Below are 17,848 nucleotides of genomic sequence, written 5' to 3'. Positions count from 1 at the left end.
CCCTGATCCGGAGAAACATTGTCATATTTGATGATATACATGTCGAGTGATAGCCCTCACCTTCAAATCAGCATTTGACTGAGTATGGCATCAAGGTGCCCTGGCTAAAATGGAGTCAATGAGAATCAGGGGGAAACCCTCCGCTGGTTGCAATCATGCCTGACACAAAGGAAGATGGTTGTGGTGGTTGGAGGTCAATCATCTCATCCTCAGGAAATCACTGCCAGAGTTCCTCGAGGAAGTGTCCTAGGACCAACCATCTTCAGCTGCTTCATCAATGACCTTCCGTCCATCATAAGGTCAGAAATGGGGATGCTCGCAGACGACGGCACAATGTTCTGCATCATTCGTGACTCCTCAGATAGTGAAGTAGTTCATACCCAAATGCAGCAGGACCTGGACAATATCCAGACTTGGGCTAACAAGTGGCAAGTAACATTCGAGTCATGCAAGTGCCAGGCAATGACCATCTCCAGCAAGAGAGGCTCTACCCACCATACTCTGGGACAGTATCTACTCCACCGTTATCGGACTCCTGCACTGAAAGATGAAGCCTTAAATTCCCATTTGCACTTTATTTGTCTTGCTGCCCTGAACTTTCTCTGTAAACACACTACATTCTCATTTTGTTTTCTTTTTACTCTCCAATATAAGTAACATTTCTAAGATCTGTAAGATCTGCTGTTGTCATCACTTCCTTGCTGAGTGACCTTGGGAACTACCTCTTTCTTCAAGACACTTTGGACCAAATTTCCCTGCCTCACTGAGGGAACTTCCTTTATACTTGCCAAGAGATCTCATCACGCTATCTTTAGAAGGCTATAGAGTGCTGACTTTAGTAATGGGAACCAGCTTCATTCATGGGAAGTCCCACAGTGTGTGATTGTGGTAATTGCTTCTCCAGAAAATCCTTTGCATCTTGTGCTCTAAAGCCTTTCAAAAGGACTCAGGGGAGTGCTGGAGGACATAACACTTCTCAGAGGAGCACAGTTAAGAAAAACTCCAAAGCAACCCATCTATCAGGCACCTCCTTCTATCCTCCACCAACTGGGGAATTTGGCTGCATCTGTTTGGTCTGCAAAAGGGCAGCAGCTACCCGCAACTATGGCTAATATGAGAGGACAACTTTTAAAGTGAGGGGAGGGAAGTTTAGGCTAGGTGTTAGAGTCAAGTCAAGTTTAATTTATTGTCATTTAACTATATATTTTATTCATTCATTCACGGATGAGGGCCTCGCCAGCAAAACCAGCATTTATTACCCATCCCTAGCTGCCTTTGAGAAGGTGGTGATAAGCTGCCTTCTTGAACCGCTGCAGACCCTGAGGTGTAGGTACACCCACAGTGCCGTTAGGGGGGGAATTCCATGAGTTTGACCCAGCAACAATGAAGGAACGGCGATATGTTTCCAAGTCAGGATGGTGAGTGACTTGGAGGGGGATTTCCAAGTGCAGGTGCTCCCAGGTATCTGCTGTTCTCGTCCTTCTAGATGGTAGTGGCCGTGGGTCTGGAAAGTGTAGCCCTAGGAAGTTTGGTGTGTTGTTGCAGTGCGACTTGTAGATAGTACACACTGCTGCAACTGTTCATCGATGATGGGGGGATTGGGTGCTTGTGGAAGGGGTACTAATCAAGTGGGCTGCCTTGTTCTGGATGGTGGAAAGCTTCTTGAGTGTTGATGGGCCTGCACTCATCCAGGCAAGTGGTGAGTATTCCCTTATCTGAGCCATGCAGATGGTGGACAGGCTTTGAGGAGTCAGGAGGTAAGTTAGATGCCACAGGAATCCTACCCTTTGACTTTCTCTGGTAGCCATGGTGTTTATATGGCTAGACCAGTTTAGTTTCCTGTCAATGGTAACCCCCAGGATGTCGATAGCAGGGGATTCAGTGATGGTAATGCGACTGAATGTCAAGGGACAATGGCACATAACGATGATGATGATGATGAGACGTCACACTTTGTGCATTGGTTCCTGTCAGCAGCCAAAGATTACTCACTTTGCATATATCATTCCAGTGAAGAAGTAAATTCCTCCACCCTTGGCATTGGTTTATTATTGTCCCCGGACTAAGGTGCAGTGAAAAGTTTATTTTTCAAACTATACAGATCAATTCATTACACAGTGCATTGAGGTAGAACAAGGTAAAACAATAGCAATGCAGAATAAAGTGTAAGAACTACAGATAAAGGGCTGTATAGGTAAATAATAATGTTTTGGCTCATAACGAGATTGTTTTGTCAGGAGTCCAATTTGCCATACCACTTTCTTACTGTTCATTATGCTGCTGGTGTTTAGGATAGCAATAAAGGTCCTCTGACTGTCATAGAAACATAGAAAACCTACAGCACAATACAGGCCCTTCGGCCCACAAAGCTGTGCCAAACATGTCCCTACCTTAGAACTACCTAGGCTTTACCCATAGCCCTCTATTTTTCTGAGCTCCGTGTAGCCATCCAGAAGTCTCTTAAAAGACCCTATCGTATTCACCTCCACCACCGCCGCCGGTAGCCCATTCCACACACTTACCAATCTCTGTGTAAAAAAAACTTACCCCTGATACCTCCTCTGTACCTACTTCCAAACACCTTAAAACTACCCCTCTTGTGCTAGCCATTTCAGCCCTGGGGAATAGCGTCTGACTATCAACATGATCAATGCCTCTCATTATCTTATATACCTTGGCTACTCAGATGCAGAAGGACTCTTCATTGTTGGTTCCATAACAATTTTGTTTTACTGCTAGGGTTGCTAGCCTTGAGCTGAACCCCCAAATCTGGAGGATCAGTAGGCTACTCTTAGTCTGGCCTCTACCTGTGACCTGTTTGGCATGGGTGACCATAACAGAAGCCAAAAAATAAACCACTAACTTCAGCCAGCATAGCTCTCCAGATCATTGAGACATGGAGGACTCCAAACCCTATAACAGGGTTGTGGTCCTCTTGAAGGCTTATCAGCTTTCTTGAGCCTGATGGTATGTGCTTTCAGGCTTTTGTATCCTCTACTGATGGAAGCGAGGAAGAAGAGGGAATGCCCAGGGTGGGTAGGGTAATTGACTAGGCAAGGTTACTACCAATAAAATGAATAAAGATACTATCTAGTTCACCAATGTCCTTCAGCGATTGGGTCTGTTTGAAATGACACATTAGACCCCCCCACCCCCCCAGCAGTAACAGCCTAATAAAATGATGCAGATCCTGTAGGATCAAAGGATATATATACAGTGGCATGCAAAAGTTTGGCCACTCCTGGGCAAAATTTCTGTTGCTGTGAATAGTTGAGTAGAAGATGAACTGATCTCCGAAAGTCATCAAGTTAAAGATGAAACATTCTTTTCAACATTTTAAGCAAGATTAGTGTACTATTTTTGTTTTGTACAATTTTTGAGTAGAGAGAAAGGAAAGGAGAACCATGCAAATGTTTGGGCACCCCAAGAGTTTTGCGCTTTCAGATAACTTTACCAAGGTCTCAGACCTTAATTAGCTTGTTAGGGCTCAAATTGGGGGGGGGGGCAGGGGAAGAAGGTTAGTTGGAAGGTGATAGGTGAAGCCAGGTGGGTGGGGAAGATCAAGTGCTGGAGATGGAGGAATATAATAGGAACGGAGAGTGGACCATAGGAAGAATGGAAGAAGAAGGGGCCCCGGGGGAAGTGATAGACAGATGAGACTGGAATATTTTTTAAATGATGAAAGGGTTAAAGGCACTTGTGTGTTTTCAAAATGTCCTAACTGATCTTGCACATGAATCACTGTAAATTAATGTGTAGTAGACACATCAGATATCAGACATTCAATACAGGGTCTTCACATCTTTCCTCAATGTGACACTCTTCAGCACAACACTTCAGTTGTGTTCCAAACCAATATTTTAAAGCTGTTTATTGACTTTTTTTCTGTTGTACTCACTGCCACTATTGACAAAGATAAGAATCCTGGAAACGTTTTTATTTTAACCACGTCCTCAGTCTGCTCTCCCATTTCCAGAGATCTGTTCAAACATACTCCTATATCTCTTTGCTCTAGTATGTGTTTTAGTGTTGTGCTCATTAGACTGCGTGAGTGCACGAGGGGAGCGAGGCTTGTTTTGCTGTTGTTCTGCCATGCATTGCGTGCATGTTATTTTGTCGACAGAATGAGTGGAGACACTTGTGGGCTACCCCCTGCACATCCCTGGTTAACATAAATGATGCACTTCACTGTATGTTTTCAAGCAGAAGTCTTGGACACATATATATATAACTGAGGTGCCCGAGACTTTTTCACAGTACTGTATATTATGTCTTTTCAGTTACCAAATAACACTTAATTCTACTGAGGAAATACAAAGCTAAGTACTCTAATTTCTGTTTCCCAACCACCTTGCTGATTTAAACATTATACAGTACTGTGTGATAGTCTTAGGCACCCTAGCTCCATATATGTGCCTAAGACTTTTGCATAGTACTGTACACATGATAAACTTGAATCTTGAACCCTTAACCTATTCACAGTTCACTGATAATCAGACAACTTTCAGATTTTGCTAAGTGTCAGCCAAGTCATGGCTAGGAGGGCAGAAAGAACCTCTACTCTTTGATTTCTCACAGCAACAGCATCTCTAACGGCGCAACACTCTCTCAGTTCTGCTTCGAAACCTCAGTGTTAGTCAATCTTGCACGTTCACCTTACACGTAGTGCAGGAATGCTTGATATTTTGATGCCGAGCTGAAAGCCGTTGACACTCAGGCATAGATTTTACCTCAGCTTCTGCATCTTGCAGCACAAATTTATAGAGAGGAGAAATCTACAATGCATACAAGAGAAACCGAAATACTCTGAGTATTGTGAGGGGATGAGTTCAGACCATCGATGATGGCAGGCAGATGCAGAGGGTTGGTGATTTATGTACTGTATCTCTTAGCAATTATTTTAGATATAGGAAAAAAAGGTTTGTTTTAAACAGCTGTTAGAAAGATACAATACAGAGAGTGGAGAGAATAAAACAGGAGGTCATTGAGGCATAACAAGTAAGCAAACAGAAGCTGCTCGCTGTACTGGGCACTACAGTGACGGCTGTAGAGTGTTCCATCACAATTGCTGAATGAAGATGTAATTGAGGTTCAACACAGGGTTACTGCTAAGTACAGTTTGGTTGGACAAAGAGGGTATTGCAAGTGTGGAATGAGCTGCCAGTGGAGGAGATGGAGGTAGGTTCATTTGCACAACATCGGGAGCTGAGGGGCCTGCACAATGCTGTAACTGGTTGGGTTGAATTGTTTTCCGATCTTGGTAATCCATTTGCAAACGTTTCATCAGCATACAAGGAGACAACATCAGTGTGCTGTTCACTTGTGAGTCCTCCGAATGCTCGGCTTTTAGATACAAACGGTATTTATCAATCAGTTGGTTGGTCGTCATTACGAAAACTTAATTGTGACCTGAGGGTTTTGGTTGCATAGTGAGCTCTCTGCGTTGTCTGGAATTTTCCCCAAATTTGCTTATAAATGGAATCAAGGTCTACATGTCTCTTTATAGAATTGTTTGCAGAAAACTATGCTTCTAAGAATTCTCTTCCATGCTGTGTCTTTGCTTGCGACATAACTTTACTGATGCCCAGTCGAATTTGTGCCCCTCTCGACCTTCATGGGTAGAGACTGGGGAGCGCTGGTCATGGTGCTTGATAGCCAGTTGATATTCATGGATCCTTGTGGTTAGCTTTCTCCCAGTTTGACCAATGTAATATTTTCTGCAGTCCCCCTTTTAGATTTTGTAGACCATATTGGTCTTGTTCAATAGCTTGGCTTGTTCTTGGGATCTGCAGAGTACTCCCCTCAGTGTTGCTGTTGGCTTAGGCACAACCAAATTTCTATGTTCTTGGAGCAGTCAGGCTGTCATTTCTAAGATATTACAAGACGTGTAGCCTTCAATCCCATTTATAAGCTAGTGTGGGCAAAATTCTGGACAATGCACAGAGTTCACTTCTCAACCAATCAACAGCGAGACCCCCTCTGTTCCTCAAAACTGAGTTTCCATAATGACAACCAATCAACTGATTGATGCTGTATATAATAAAGCGGCTGCTGAGGATTGTCCATGGTTTTCAGCTTTGCATGTTTGGAGATTTTCTTCTGCTGTCCACAGTTGTATTGTGTGGTTATTTGAGTTACTGTTGCCTTCCTGCCAGATTGAATCAGTCTGGCCACTCTCCCCTGACTTCTCTCTTAACAAAGCATTTTTGCTCACAGAACTGCCACTCAATGGATTTTTTTTTTTTTTTGTTATTCACACCATTCTCTGTAACCTCAAGGGACTGCTGTGTGTGAAAATCCCAGGAAATCAGCAGTTTCTGAGCTATTTAGGCTACCCTCTGGTACTGACAATCTTTCCGCGGTCAAAAGCACTTAGGTCACACTTCTTCCCCATGCTGATGTTTGGTCTCAACAACAACTGAACCTCTTGACCATGTCTGCATGCTTTTATGCATTGAGTTGCTGATTACAAATTTACATTCCCCAGCCAGTCTACAGGTGTACCTAATGAAGTGGCCACTGAGCTATTGCCACCTATTGCGTCTGATCCCACGTTCAATTACAGCTGATTTTGTTTCAATCCCATCCTCCCTGCCTTTTCCTCATAAACCTGAGATATTGAGAGAATTGGCAATGGGAAATAAAATGTGACCTTCCCTCATCTTTTGAAATAGTGATGTGCAGGTGAAGGGTCTCAGCCCGAAATAAGTTCTGACTTGCTGAGCTCCTCCAGCATTATGTGTGCATTTTCTTAATGAATTCCTTGTTGGGAGATTTGACAACATTTTTAATGAAATCATCCAATGACACTAGTCTAAAACTTGGAGTTAAAGCATGACTTAAGCCAAGAATGGATGACAAAAATGTGACTAGGACACATTGAATTGACTTCTAGGGAGAGGTTGGTCAGGCTTCACTTTTTTCTTGAGTGTACGAGACTGAAGGGTAATCTTATAGGGGTATGAAAAATCATGAGGGACGTAGGGTGAATGCAGAGTCTTTTTCTCAGGGTTAGCTACTCAAGACCTCCAAGAGGACTACAACTTTATCATAGGGTTTGGAGGCTTGTGTGCCTCGATCACCTGGAGATCTATGTTGGCTGAAGTCAGGGCCTTGTGCTATGGTTCTTGGTCGGGTCACCCATGCCAAACATGTCAAAGGGTAGAGGCCTGATTAAGAGTGGTCCACCTCTTTCCTCCAGTTTTAACGATTCAGCTCAGGGCTAACAACCCCAACTGGTCAGAAGACAACACTTGTTTCGGAAACAGCAATGAAGCTCCAGTGACATAACGGGCAGTAAGTAAGTACGTATAAAAGTCAAGAACTAGAGGCCGTGGGTTTAAAATGAGAGGGGAAGTGTTTAATTGGAACTTTAAGGACAACTTGTTTTCCATAAGGGTGATATGTTTTCTATAGATATAGATATATATATATGGAATGTACAGAAAGAGGAAGTGGTTGAGGCAGACACTTGTGTGCAGTTTTGGTCACCTATCTACAGGAAAGATGTAAACAATCTTGAAAGAGTGGAGAAAAATTACGAAGATGTTGCCTGGTCTGGAAGAACTGAGTTACAAGGAAAGGGTGAATCATCTAGGACTGTCTTCTGTACAACGTAGACGGTCAAGAGGAGATATGATAGAGGCATACAAAATCATGAGGGGTATAGACAGGGGAAATGCATGTGGGCTTTTTCCACTGAGGGTGGCTGTGACTACTACCAGAGGTCATCACTTCAGGGCGAAAGGTGAGAAATTTAAGGGGAACACAGGAGGAAACTTCTTCTCTCAAAGGGTCATGGGAGTGTGGAATGAGCTGCTAGCATAAGTGATGAACATGAGCTCGATTTCTATACTTATTGTACAAATTACTGCAAATACTGAATTACCGCACTTGAGGCAGTTTACAGTAACCACTTAACCTATCAGCGTACTGTTGTATGTGGAAGGGAACAGGGGAAACACGGTAGCGTAGTGGTTAGCACAATGCATTACAGTACCACCAAACCAGGTTCAATTCCCACCACCTTTACATTCTCTCTTGGTTTCTTTGGGTGCTCTGGTTTTATCCTACAGCCCAAAGAGGAACCAGGGAGCAGTGTTGGCCTTTCACCAATGGAACTAGTTAGAAAACTCACCAAGCAATCCCTAATTAATCAAAGCTCACACTTTACTGTCTCTGCACAAACAACAACATAACCATGTTGACCCTGGGCCAACAACTTAGAACATGAATTCTACTGAACCAGTACTCACTCAGACCACTTCTCCAATTTATAACACCAAAATCGGGAAATTCCGTTGGCCAGATGATTGAGTCTTTCTTCTCCCTGCCCCTGGTGTGGCAGCTCTTCCTCGCAATGGTGGGTCTCTGGGGAGAGTTATCGCTATCTTGTATCCAAAAACCTTTGCTTTTACATCCATTCCTTCCCAGTTCAACGGCTCCCTTTCAGATTTGTTGGCTATAGATGATTTGACTGACCTCTTACACCTTCTTATTTGATCCAGGAGTGACAACTAGTAATTTTTGGCTCTTTGTTCCCTTCGACTCCGAATGTTTTAAAGCAGTCAAACCAGATGACCCAGACCCTGAGTCTAATGAGATTAGTTCTACAAACCTGCCTTTGTACACAATCCAGAGTTCATCTGAGAATGATCTCAGATTTCACCGTTCCTGTGTCCACATTCAATTGCTCTGATAAGGGTATCCCAGAGCAAAAATCAGTTTTCCAACAATTCACAAGAGAGAGTCACAGAACACCTAACAAAATGGCAGCATCCATCCCCTTCATGCACATGGCAAGAACAAACAATTAGTTTGTCTGCTTCCACTGCCCTTAACCCATTCGGGTTTGACGTTTTCATCCATATTTTAGTTCCACCATGGCCAACAGTAAGTTAATTTGCCACTGTAAATTCTCCTGTGATTAGGCTAGGGTTGTTAAATTGGAGGTTGCTGGGTGGTGTGGCTTGAAGCTCAGGACAGGCCTGTTCTGCACTGTTTCTCAATAAACAAATAAATAAATAAATAAGGCTAGAGAGCAGCTATATCCCATTAGGAGTTTGAGGAGATTCGGTATGTTACCAAAAACACTTGCAAATTTCTACAGATGTACCATGGAGAACATTCTAACTGGCTGCATCACTGTCTGATATGGGGGGAGGGGTTACTGAACAGGATCGAATTAAGCTGCAGAGAGTTGTAAAATCAGTCAGCTCCATCATGGGCACTAGCCTCCGTAGTAACCAGGATATCTTTAAGGAGTGGTGCCTCATTAAGGACCCCCATCACACAGATTTGCCTTTGTTACGTACAATGTAACAGGTTAAAAGAACCAGCAAAAATGGAATACACCTGGAGTTTGGTTTTACTACAAACAAAACACTATTTATTAGTATCTACATAAATCAGTAATATAAAACCAGATAAATCAAACAGGTTAGCAGAGTTTATGCATATATAAGTGTGTAAATATAAAACCCCAAACTCCTTCAAGCTTAGGTGGTAAATGATACAGTCTTATGATGGTATAGAAATGAAGTCAGTTCAGTTAATAATATTGAGTTGAGTTGAAGAGAGAGAGAGAGAGGTGATTTGTTTTCCAAGTAAGCCAATGCCATCGATTCTCCCATGTTTACTTTTTCTGTTAGCTGTTTGTTAAAGCTGAAATACTGGTAAATATATTTCTTTTGTAATTTTGTACTGATATATGACCTGATATTTCTCTGGTGAAAGATCATTTTGTATGGGGCAGTATTTACACAGCATTAACAACAAACAATGCTCCTTAATCAGAACATCCGAACTTTCCTGTTTGGTTGAACCCAAATCGCATGTTGTTTCTGAAAGAAGGCCTCCTCACCGCTGAGTCACGTGGCAGTTAGCAAAGTTAGCTCAATGAGCCAAGTTTGTATACGAGACCCCAGTGAGGGGGTTGCACATCTAATAGTAATAGGCATCCTTTAGTCTCCAGAGACAATGGACTTGCACCTTGGAAAGTTTCCAGGGTGCAGGCCTGGGCAGGGTTGTATGTGAGACCGGCAGTTGTCCATGCTGCAGGTCTCCCTTCTCCATGCCTCCGATGTTGTCCAAGGGAAGGGCAAGGGCCAATACAGCTTGACACTGGTTAAGTGCCTTGCTCAAGGACACAACATGCTGCCTTAGCTGAGGCTCGAACTAGCAACCTTCAGATCACCAGACTAACGCCTTAACTTCTTGGCCATGCGTCAGCACATCTAATAATGACATAATAATAAGTACATTGAGAAACAGAATGGTGCAAGGATACTGGTGCAAGATGAAATAGTGCAAAGAAACGCTGAAGTGTCAATATCAGAATAAGTAACACACGCAAAGCACCGGAGGAACTCAGCAGGTCAGGTAGCATCTATGGAGACAGCAGGTCAGTTAGCAACTATCGATGCTTTGGGCTGAGGACCTTTCATCAGGACTGGAAAGCAAGGGGAAGGAAGCCAGGATATGAAAGTGGGGAGGGGAAGTGGAACTGAAGCCAGTGGAGGGAGAAGGCAGGTGGGGTGAGATGAAGTGAGATGCTGGAAGGTAGTTAGTGGAAAAGGTAAATTTGGCTGAAGAAGAAATCTGATCAGAGAGTGAGTGAACTGTGGGAGGAAGGGAAGGAGGAGAGGCACCAGAGGGAAGTGATAGGCAGACAAGAGTAGGGGTGAGAGGAAAATGGGAAATGGGAAAAGAGGTCTTGCACCTCCAACCTGAGTTGCCTTATCGTGGTAGTAGAGGAAGCTATGGTCTGACATCTCAGAATGGGAATGGGGAGTGAAATTAAATCGGTTGCACCATTAGGAAATCCTGCCTGTTGTGGATAACTAAAAGAGAATATAACTAAGAGAGGTGGAATGAAGAGTCAGAGAATGTGCAGCACCACCTGGAAAAGGATGTGAAAACGATCATTTTGTTAAAGTCCTACAGCACCGGGGGAAGAAGCTGTTCTTCAGTCTATCCATACAAGCACATAAATATTAAAATATTTCTTGTGTGCAGGTAATCTGTCTTTCTCGATTCGCAACATGAGCTGGTTGTTTTATAACGAAAACCACATGACTTGTACCTGGGATGTTGTTGGGACAGCACCACCAGAGACACAGTACTGTTTGTCCTATGGGTAAGCAAAACATTTATTCAAATACTTGGCATTAGTCTGCAGTGCCTGCTGAAGCTGGTCAAGGAATACAATAAAACTTTCCTTTGACTTGCTTTGCAAAGACTACTCCATTTGATGGTTAAACTATAAGACTCTAGCTTTTTATTAATCTGGGCCAGGTTTCAAACTACCTGAACGTGCCACTTGCTGAATTAGCCCCTTTCAGTGCTCTGCGCTTAAAGTTTTACCCCTGTACCTTTGTATTTGACCTTCATTCTAATGGCAGCATCCAGTCATCTGGGTTGATGGCTCATCTTTACAGGAACTTATTCTGTTTCTAACATATTTTTCTCCAGGTTAGGAAACCAAGTGCATTTCGCTCCTTGTCACAAGATTGAACTGGGAAAAGTTGCTTGTCATGTTCACAGCTTTAAGGAGTATCCCTTCGACTCAATCTCATTTTGTGCCATAGGTTCCAGTCAACAATCAAACGCTACTCACTGCAGAGATATTGTACCAGTACTGTACTGTAAGTCCAACTCTCTTGGTGATGGTATTGCTTTATTATTGCTACCTGTGCCAAGATACTGTGAGGAGCTTATTGTGCATAGTGCTATTATGCAGATCAAATCATGAGACAACACAATGCATTGAGGTAGAACAAGATAAAACAATAGCAATGCAAATTAAGACCATAAGACATAGGAGCAGAATTGGTCTTTTTGGCCCATCAAGTCTGCTCAGCAGTTCAGTTTAATATCAGAACACATATACAGAATACAACCCGCAATTCTTACTCTTCACAGGCATCCAGAAAAAGGAAGAAAAACTAAAGATAGGAAAACATTAGAATTCCAAAGCTTCCCCTCTCCCTTCCACAAATAAACAGTTGCAAAAGTATGGACCCTCCCCTCCTCCTACCCCTACCTGCCTCAGCAAAAGCCTCAGTCCCCGCCTTCGACCATGCAATAGCACAGAGATCCTGAAATAAGCTCTATCACAAACCACTGTTCATCGCAACACATCGACATTCCACATGCTGTCTCTCTCTCTAATGAGGGGGAGAGAGGTATCGCTTCTGCCACAGTGGGAGGGGAGGCCAACAGCTTGCTGTTTCGGTGTTACAGTCTGCAGTGTCACTTATTTTGACCACATGATACATTGCTGCCCTGATGGCTTGATCTCCCGCCATATTGCAAATGCTAGGGCACTCAGCGAGTTCCAAACATGAGAACCCGCTGTTGTGAAGAACTGCAGATGTAGATCATGGACTGACTAGTCCCCTGCCACCTTGAAAAGTAAAGAAAATCATTAAAGAGAAGAAATTAAACTGTTTAGTGGATGAACTGGAAGGACTCTCCCTCTAATGAGTCTTTAGCTCCTACTCCAGCATTTAAGCATGGCTGATATATTTTCCTTTTCAACCCTTTTGCCTTCTCCCCATAACCTTGGGTTATGACTGGGGATGTCCAGGTAGTAATAAGTGCCCCCACATGAAACTTGGAATTGTAGAATGCACCATAAGACATAGGAACAGGATTATGCCATCCAGCTCACTCAGCCTGCTCCACTAGTCTATCATGGCTGATTGAGGAGCAGCCCATCTGTCCAATTGTATCCATATCTAGTGTAGGGCTCTATTGGATCGTACTTGTCACCCAACATCGAACTGACAAACAAAGATGTAAAAGCTACAAAGAAAATCTAAAATTTTGACAAACCTTGATAGATGTGTGGTGGAGAGTATATTGACTGGCTGCAACACAGCCTGGTATTGGAACACCAATGCCCTTGAATGGAAATATCTTACAAAAAGTAGTGGATATGGCCCAGTCATGGATAAAGCCTTGCCCTCTATTGAGCTCATCGACATGGAGCGTTGTTGCAGGAAAGCAGCAGCCATCATTGGGGATCCCCAACACCCAGGTCATGCTCTCTTTTTATGGCTGCCGTCAGGAAGAAGGTAGAGGAGCCTCAGGCAGGGTGGATTGAGTATCTCAGAAACTGGTGATCTCTTGGGATTTTCATTTTCATGCACAACAGTTTACAGATTTTACCACAGGTTCAGGAACAGTTATTACTCTTCAACCATTAGGCTCTTGAAACAGAGGGAATACCTTCACTCAATGTCACTTGCCCCATCACTGCACTGTTCCCACAATCCTTGGACTCACTTTTAAGGATTCTTGATCTCATATTTATTGCTGATTTATTTGTTATTATTATTGTCTTGTGCACAGGTTGTCCACCCTGTTTTTTAGGGTCTTTCATAGAACATAGAATAGTACAGCACAGTACAGGCCCTTCGGCCCACAATGTTGTGCCGACCCAATTGATTCTATTATGGTTATTGGATTTATTGAGTATGACTGCAAGAAAAAAATCTCAGGGTTGTATATGGTGACATACTGTATATGTACTTTGATAATAAACTTACTTTGAACTTTGAAGTTTGAGAAAATGCAGTGCAGGTAAACAGTGAAGTGGAAGATTGTATAGTTAGATAGTGAGGTCAGAAGTCCATCTTCATTCTTATGCTGCATTTTTACTTAATACATTTCAGCAATAGAGTGATATATCAGGGAAAATGGGCCCTTCAGCCCAACTTACACATGCTGGCCAGTAAGAACCCAACCATATTAATTCCATCTTTAAGCACTTGGTCTTCAATGTGTGAGTGATTCAAGTGCACATTTCGAAGTAAACTTATTATCAAAGTATGATATATAACCATATAATATCTTAAGGTTCATTTTCTGCAATCAAAGAAATATGATAGAATCAATGAAAAACTACACACAAAGACTAACAAGTAATCAATGTGCAAAAGAAGACAAATCGTTTAAATACAAAAGAAACTAATAAAAAATAAATAATACTGAGAAAATGGACTTGTAGAGTTCTTGAAAGTGAGTCCATAGGTTGTGGGTCTTCTATACCACCTCGCTGATGGTCATAATGAGAAGAAGGCATACACTGGGTGGTGGGAGTCCTGAATGATGGATACTGCCTTCTTGAGGAACTTTCCATAAGGAAAATGCAACGTAAAGTTAAATCCTGCTCTCTCTTCTATGCACCACCTCCAGCACTATTATTGTGGGTGTCTCTAGCAAACTCAAGTGCAGGAATCACAGTGCCTTCACCAATTGAAACAGAACAAAAGATTTGTTACAGAAATTATCCGGCAAAAACAACAAGAGCTCAGGCAAACTGTACAGAATCTTGAAGAACTGAAATCACTCACAATACACAAAAGAACTCAGTCTGAGTTTCACCAGATAAGGATCCTCAACAAACAACTAAGAGGGGTTGCCATGCCACCCTGGAGCACATGGGAATTCCAGAGCAATCAGACAACATAGGTGTCCAGACAAAGCAATAACTCCTAAAGGGAACAACTACAAAACAAGACATTGAAAATACCATGCTAATTAAATTATCTCAAATGGCATAAAAGTGATCAATACAAAGAGAGCTTAACAATCCCCATGATACCAAATAAAACAAAGTGAAAAACCAGAGTTAGTCCAAAGACAAACAATTAGACATAAAATGTAAACAGTCCAAGGAACACTGCACACCCATGAGGTGACACTGAGAAAATACAATGCACATGCTCACTAAAAAAAATCTACCCCTGGTTGTGCCAATTCTTACACAAGCCGTTACATTAAATTTTAAAACTTGAACTTAGTCTGTGCATCTCCTTCTTGCCATGAATAAAAATTCAATAAGTATAAGCTTTAGCAATGGATGATAAAGAGGGTACTTCCATAAACATTATCTTTCTTCTTTCAGATAAAGTCAGCCGCCCCGTTAATGTCACAGTGAACGGAAGTGAAGTGGTATGGGAGCCACCAATTGGCAAACATCCTTCAGGAAGATTTAATTATCAAATACAGGTTAAAGATTTGCGCAGCAAAGGGACAAAGGTGAATAACCACCGCCTGTGGCATGAAAACACCAGAAGAGTGTTACAGGCATCCACAAGCAAATCTGTGGAGGCTGGAAATCCCAGCAACACACACACAACACTGGAGGAATTCAGCAGGGCAGGCAGCATGGAAAAGAGCAAAGAGATGATGTTTTGGGCTGAGGCCCTTCCTCAGAACTGAGAGGGAACGAGGTAGATGCCTAAACTAAACGATGGGGAAAGGGGAAAGAGGCTGGCTGGAAAGTGATCTGTGAAGCCAGGTGTGTGGGAATGGTCAAAGGCTGGAGAAGAAAGAATCTGATCAGAGAGGAGAGTGGACCATGGGAGAAGAGGAAGGAGGATGGGACCCAGGGAAAGGAAATAGGCAGGTGAGAGAAGTAAGAGGTCAGAATGAGGAACAGAGGAGGAGGGGTAAGTTTTGTTCACCAGAAGGAGAAATCTATATTCATAACATTGTGTCTGAGGGTACCCAATAACTACCAACACCCTAAGGGTAGCCTTATCTCAGCACATCAGAATGGGAATAGGAATCAGAATTAAAATGCTTGGCCACTGGGAAGTCCTGCTTTTGGCAGATGGTGCAGAGGTGACATCTCACTCCTGAGGAAGGGTCCTGGCTCGAATGTTGACTGTTTACTCTTTTCCATAGATACTGACAGATCTACTGAGTTCCTCGTACTTTTCTTGTGTGTTGCTTTGGTAAACATAGGTGGGAGGTATACTGTGGTGCAGATATTCGGGCCCTGCAGTAGGATGGGGTAGAGAGATGTATGTGAACAAAAGCAGGTCAAAGTCAAAGTTTATTTATATTCAAAGTATGTATGCTGTATACAACCTAGAGATTCATTTTCTGCAGTAAGTTCACTAAAAAGCTACACACGAAGACTGACAAACAATGTGCAAAAGAAGACAAACTTTGCAAACAAAACAAAGCACGTAAATATTAATGAGAACATGGGTTATAGTTACTAAGAACCTGAGGGGTAACTTTTTCATCCTCAGAGTGCTCTGTATATAGAATGAACTGCCAGAGGGAATAGTTGATCAGGTACAGTAAGGTGCAAAGGTCTTAGCCACATATATATGTTGAGCGTATCGAAGACTTTTGCACAATACCTTAGTAATTTTATGTATTGCCCTGTAATACTGCCACAACAAAAACATATTTCATGGTACATATGTGAGTGATGATAAACCTGATTCTGATATGGGTCTGTATCATGGACTGCGAGTAGAAAGGGGGCAGGGAGAGGGGAATCATGGTTGAGAAAAGGGGAGGGGAGTAGGAAACATAGAATATAGAAATCTACAGCACATTACAGGCCCTTCAGCCCACAATTTTGAGCCAACTATATAACCTACTCTAGAAACTGCCTAGAATTACCCTAACACATAGCCCTCTATTTTCTAAGCTCCATGTACCTATCTAAGAGTCTCTTAAAAGACCCAATTGTATCAGTCTGTACCACCATTGCTGGCAATGCTTTCCAGGCACCCACCACTCTCTCTGTGAAAAACTTACTTCTGACATCCCCCATGTACCTACTTCCAAGCACCATAAAACTATGCTCCCTGGGAAAAAGCCTGGGAAAAAAACCTCTGGTTATCCACACATTCAATGCCTCTCATTATCTTATACAACTCTATCAGGTCACCTCTCATTCTCTGTTGCTCAAAGGAGAAAAGGACAAGTTGGCTTAACCTATTCCCATAAGGCATGCTCTCCAATCCAGGCAACTTCCTTGTAAATCTCCTCTGCACTCTCTCTATAGTATCCATATCCTTCCTGTAGTGAGGTGACCAGAACCTAACACAGTGCTCCAAGTGGGGTCTAACTAAGGTCTTATATAGCTTTAACATTACCTCACAGCTCTTGACCTCAATCCCACAGCTGATGAATGCCATCACACCATACTGTCTTAACCACACTGTCAACCTGTGCAGCAGCTTTGAGAGTCATCTGGACATGGACCCCAAGATCTCGCTGTTCCTCCATATTGCCAAGAGTTTTATCATTATATTATCATAATATAATTCTGGAGAAGGATTGGACTGGACCCAGGGTCGAGATTTTTGATTGGAGAAAGGCTAACTTTGAGGAGATGCGAAAGGACTTAAAAGGAGTGGATTTGGGGCAATTTGTTTTATGGGAAGGATGTAATAGAGGAATGGAGGTCATTTAAAGGTGAAATTTTGAGGGTACCGAATCTCTGTGCTCCTGTTAGGTTGAAAGGAAAGGTTAAAAGTTTGAGAGAGCCATGGTTTTCAAGGGATATTGGAAACTTGGTTCGGAAAAAGAGAGAGGTCTACAATATATATATAGGCAGCATGGAGTAAATGAGATGCTTGAGGAATATAAAGAATGTAAAAAGAATCTTAAGAAAGAAATTAGAAAAACTAAAAGAAGATATGAGGTTGCTTTGGTAAATAAGTTGAAAATAAATCCAAAGGGTTTCTACAGTTATTTTAATAGCAAACGTATAGTGAGGGATAAAATTCATCCCTTAGAGATGGACCAATTTCTATGTGTGGAGACAAAAGAAACGGGGGAGATTTTGAACAATTTCTTTTCATCAATATTCACTAAGGAGAAGGATATTGAATTGTGTAAGGTAAGGGAAACAAGTAGGGTAGTTATGGAAACTATGATGACTAAAGAAGAGGAAGTACCAGAGCACTTAAAGAATATAAAAGTGGATAATTCCCTGGGTCCTGACAGGATATTCCCTAGGACCTTGAGGGAAGGTAGTGTAGAAATTGCAGGGGCTCTGACAGAAATATTTCAAATGTCATTAGAA

At 42.4% G+C, this 17,848-nt stretch overlaps 1 protein-coding gene across 1 annotated transcript in view; it reads left to right on the top strand.

The window, feature by feature from the left end:
- Positions 1-17,848, top strand: part of LOC132391075 (interleukin-5 receptor subunit alpha-like) — a 77,075-nt gene that overhangs the window by 21,779 nt on the left and 37,448 nt on the right. The window contains exons 3-5 of the mRNA XM_059963799.1: positions 11,017-11,137; positions 11,473-11,645; positions 14,915-15,048. Coding sequence (XP_059819782.1) covers positions 11,017-11,137; positions 11,473-11,645; positions 14,915-15,048 — 428 coding nt within the window. The remainder of the gene's footprint in view (positions 1-11,016; positions 11,138-11,472; positions 11,646-14,914; positions 15,049-17,848) is intronic.

This window comes from Hypanus sabinus, chromosome 3, assembly GCF_030144855.1.
Source record: "Hypanus sabinus isolate sHypSab1 chromosome 3, sHypSab1.hap1, whole genome shotgun sequence".
Taxonomy (NCBI): Eukaryota; Metazoa; Chordata; class Chondrichthyes; order Myliobatiformes; family Dasyatidae; genus Hypanus; species Hypanus sabinus.
This window is presented reverse-complemented; position numbering and strand designations above follow the sequence as displayed.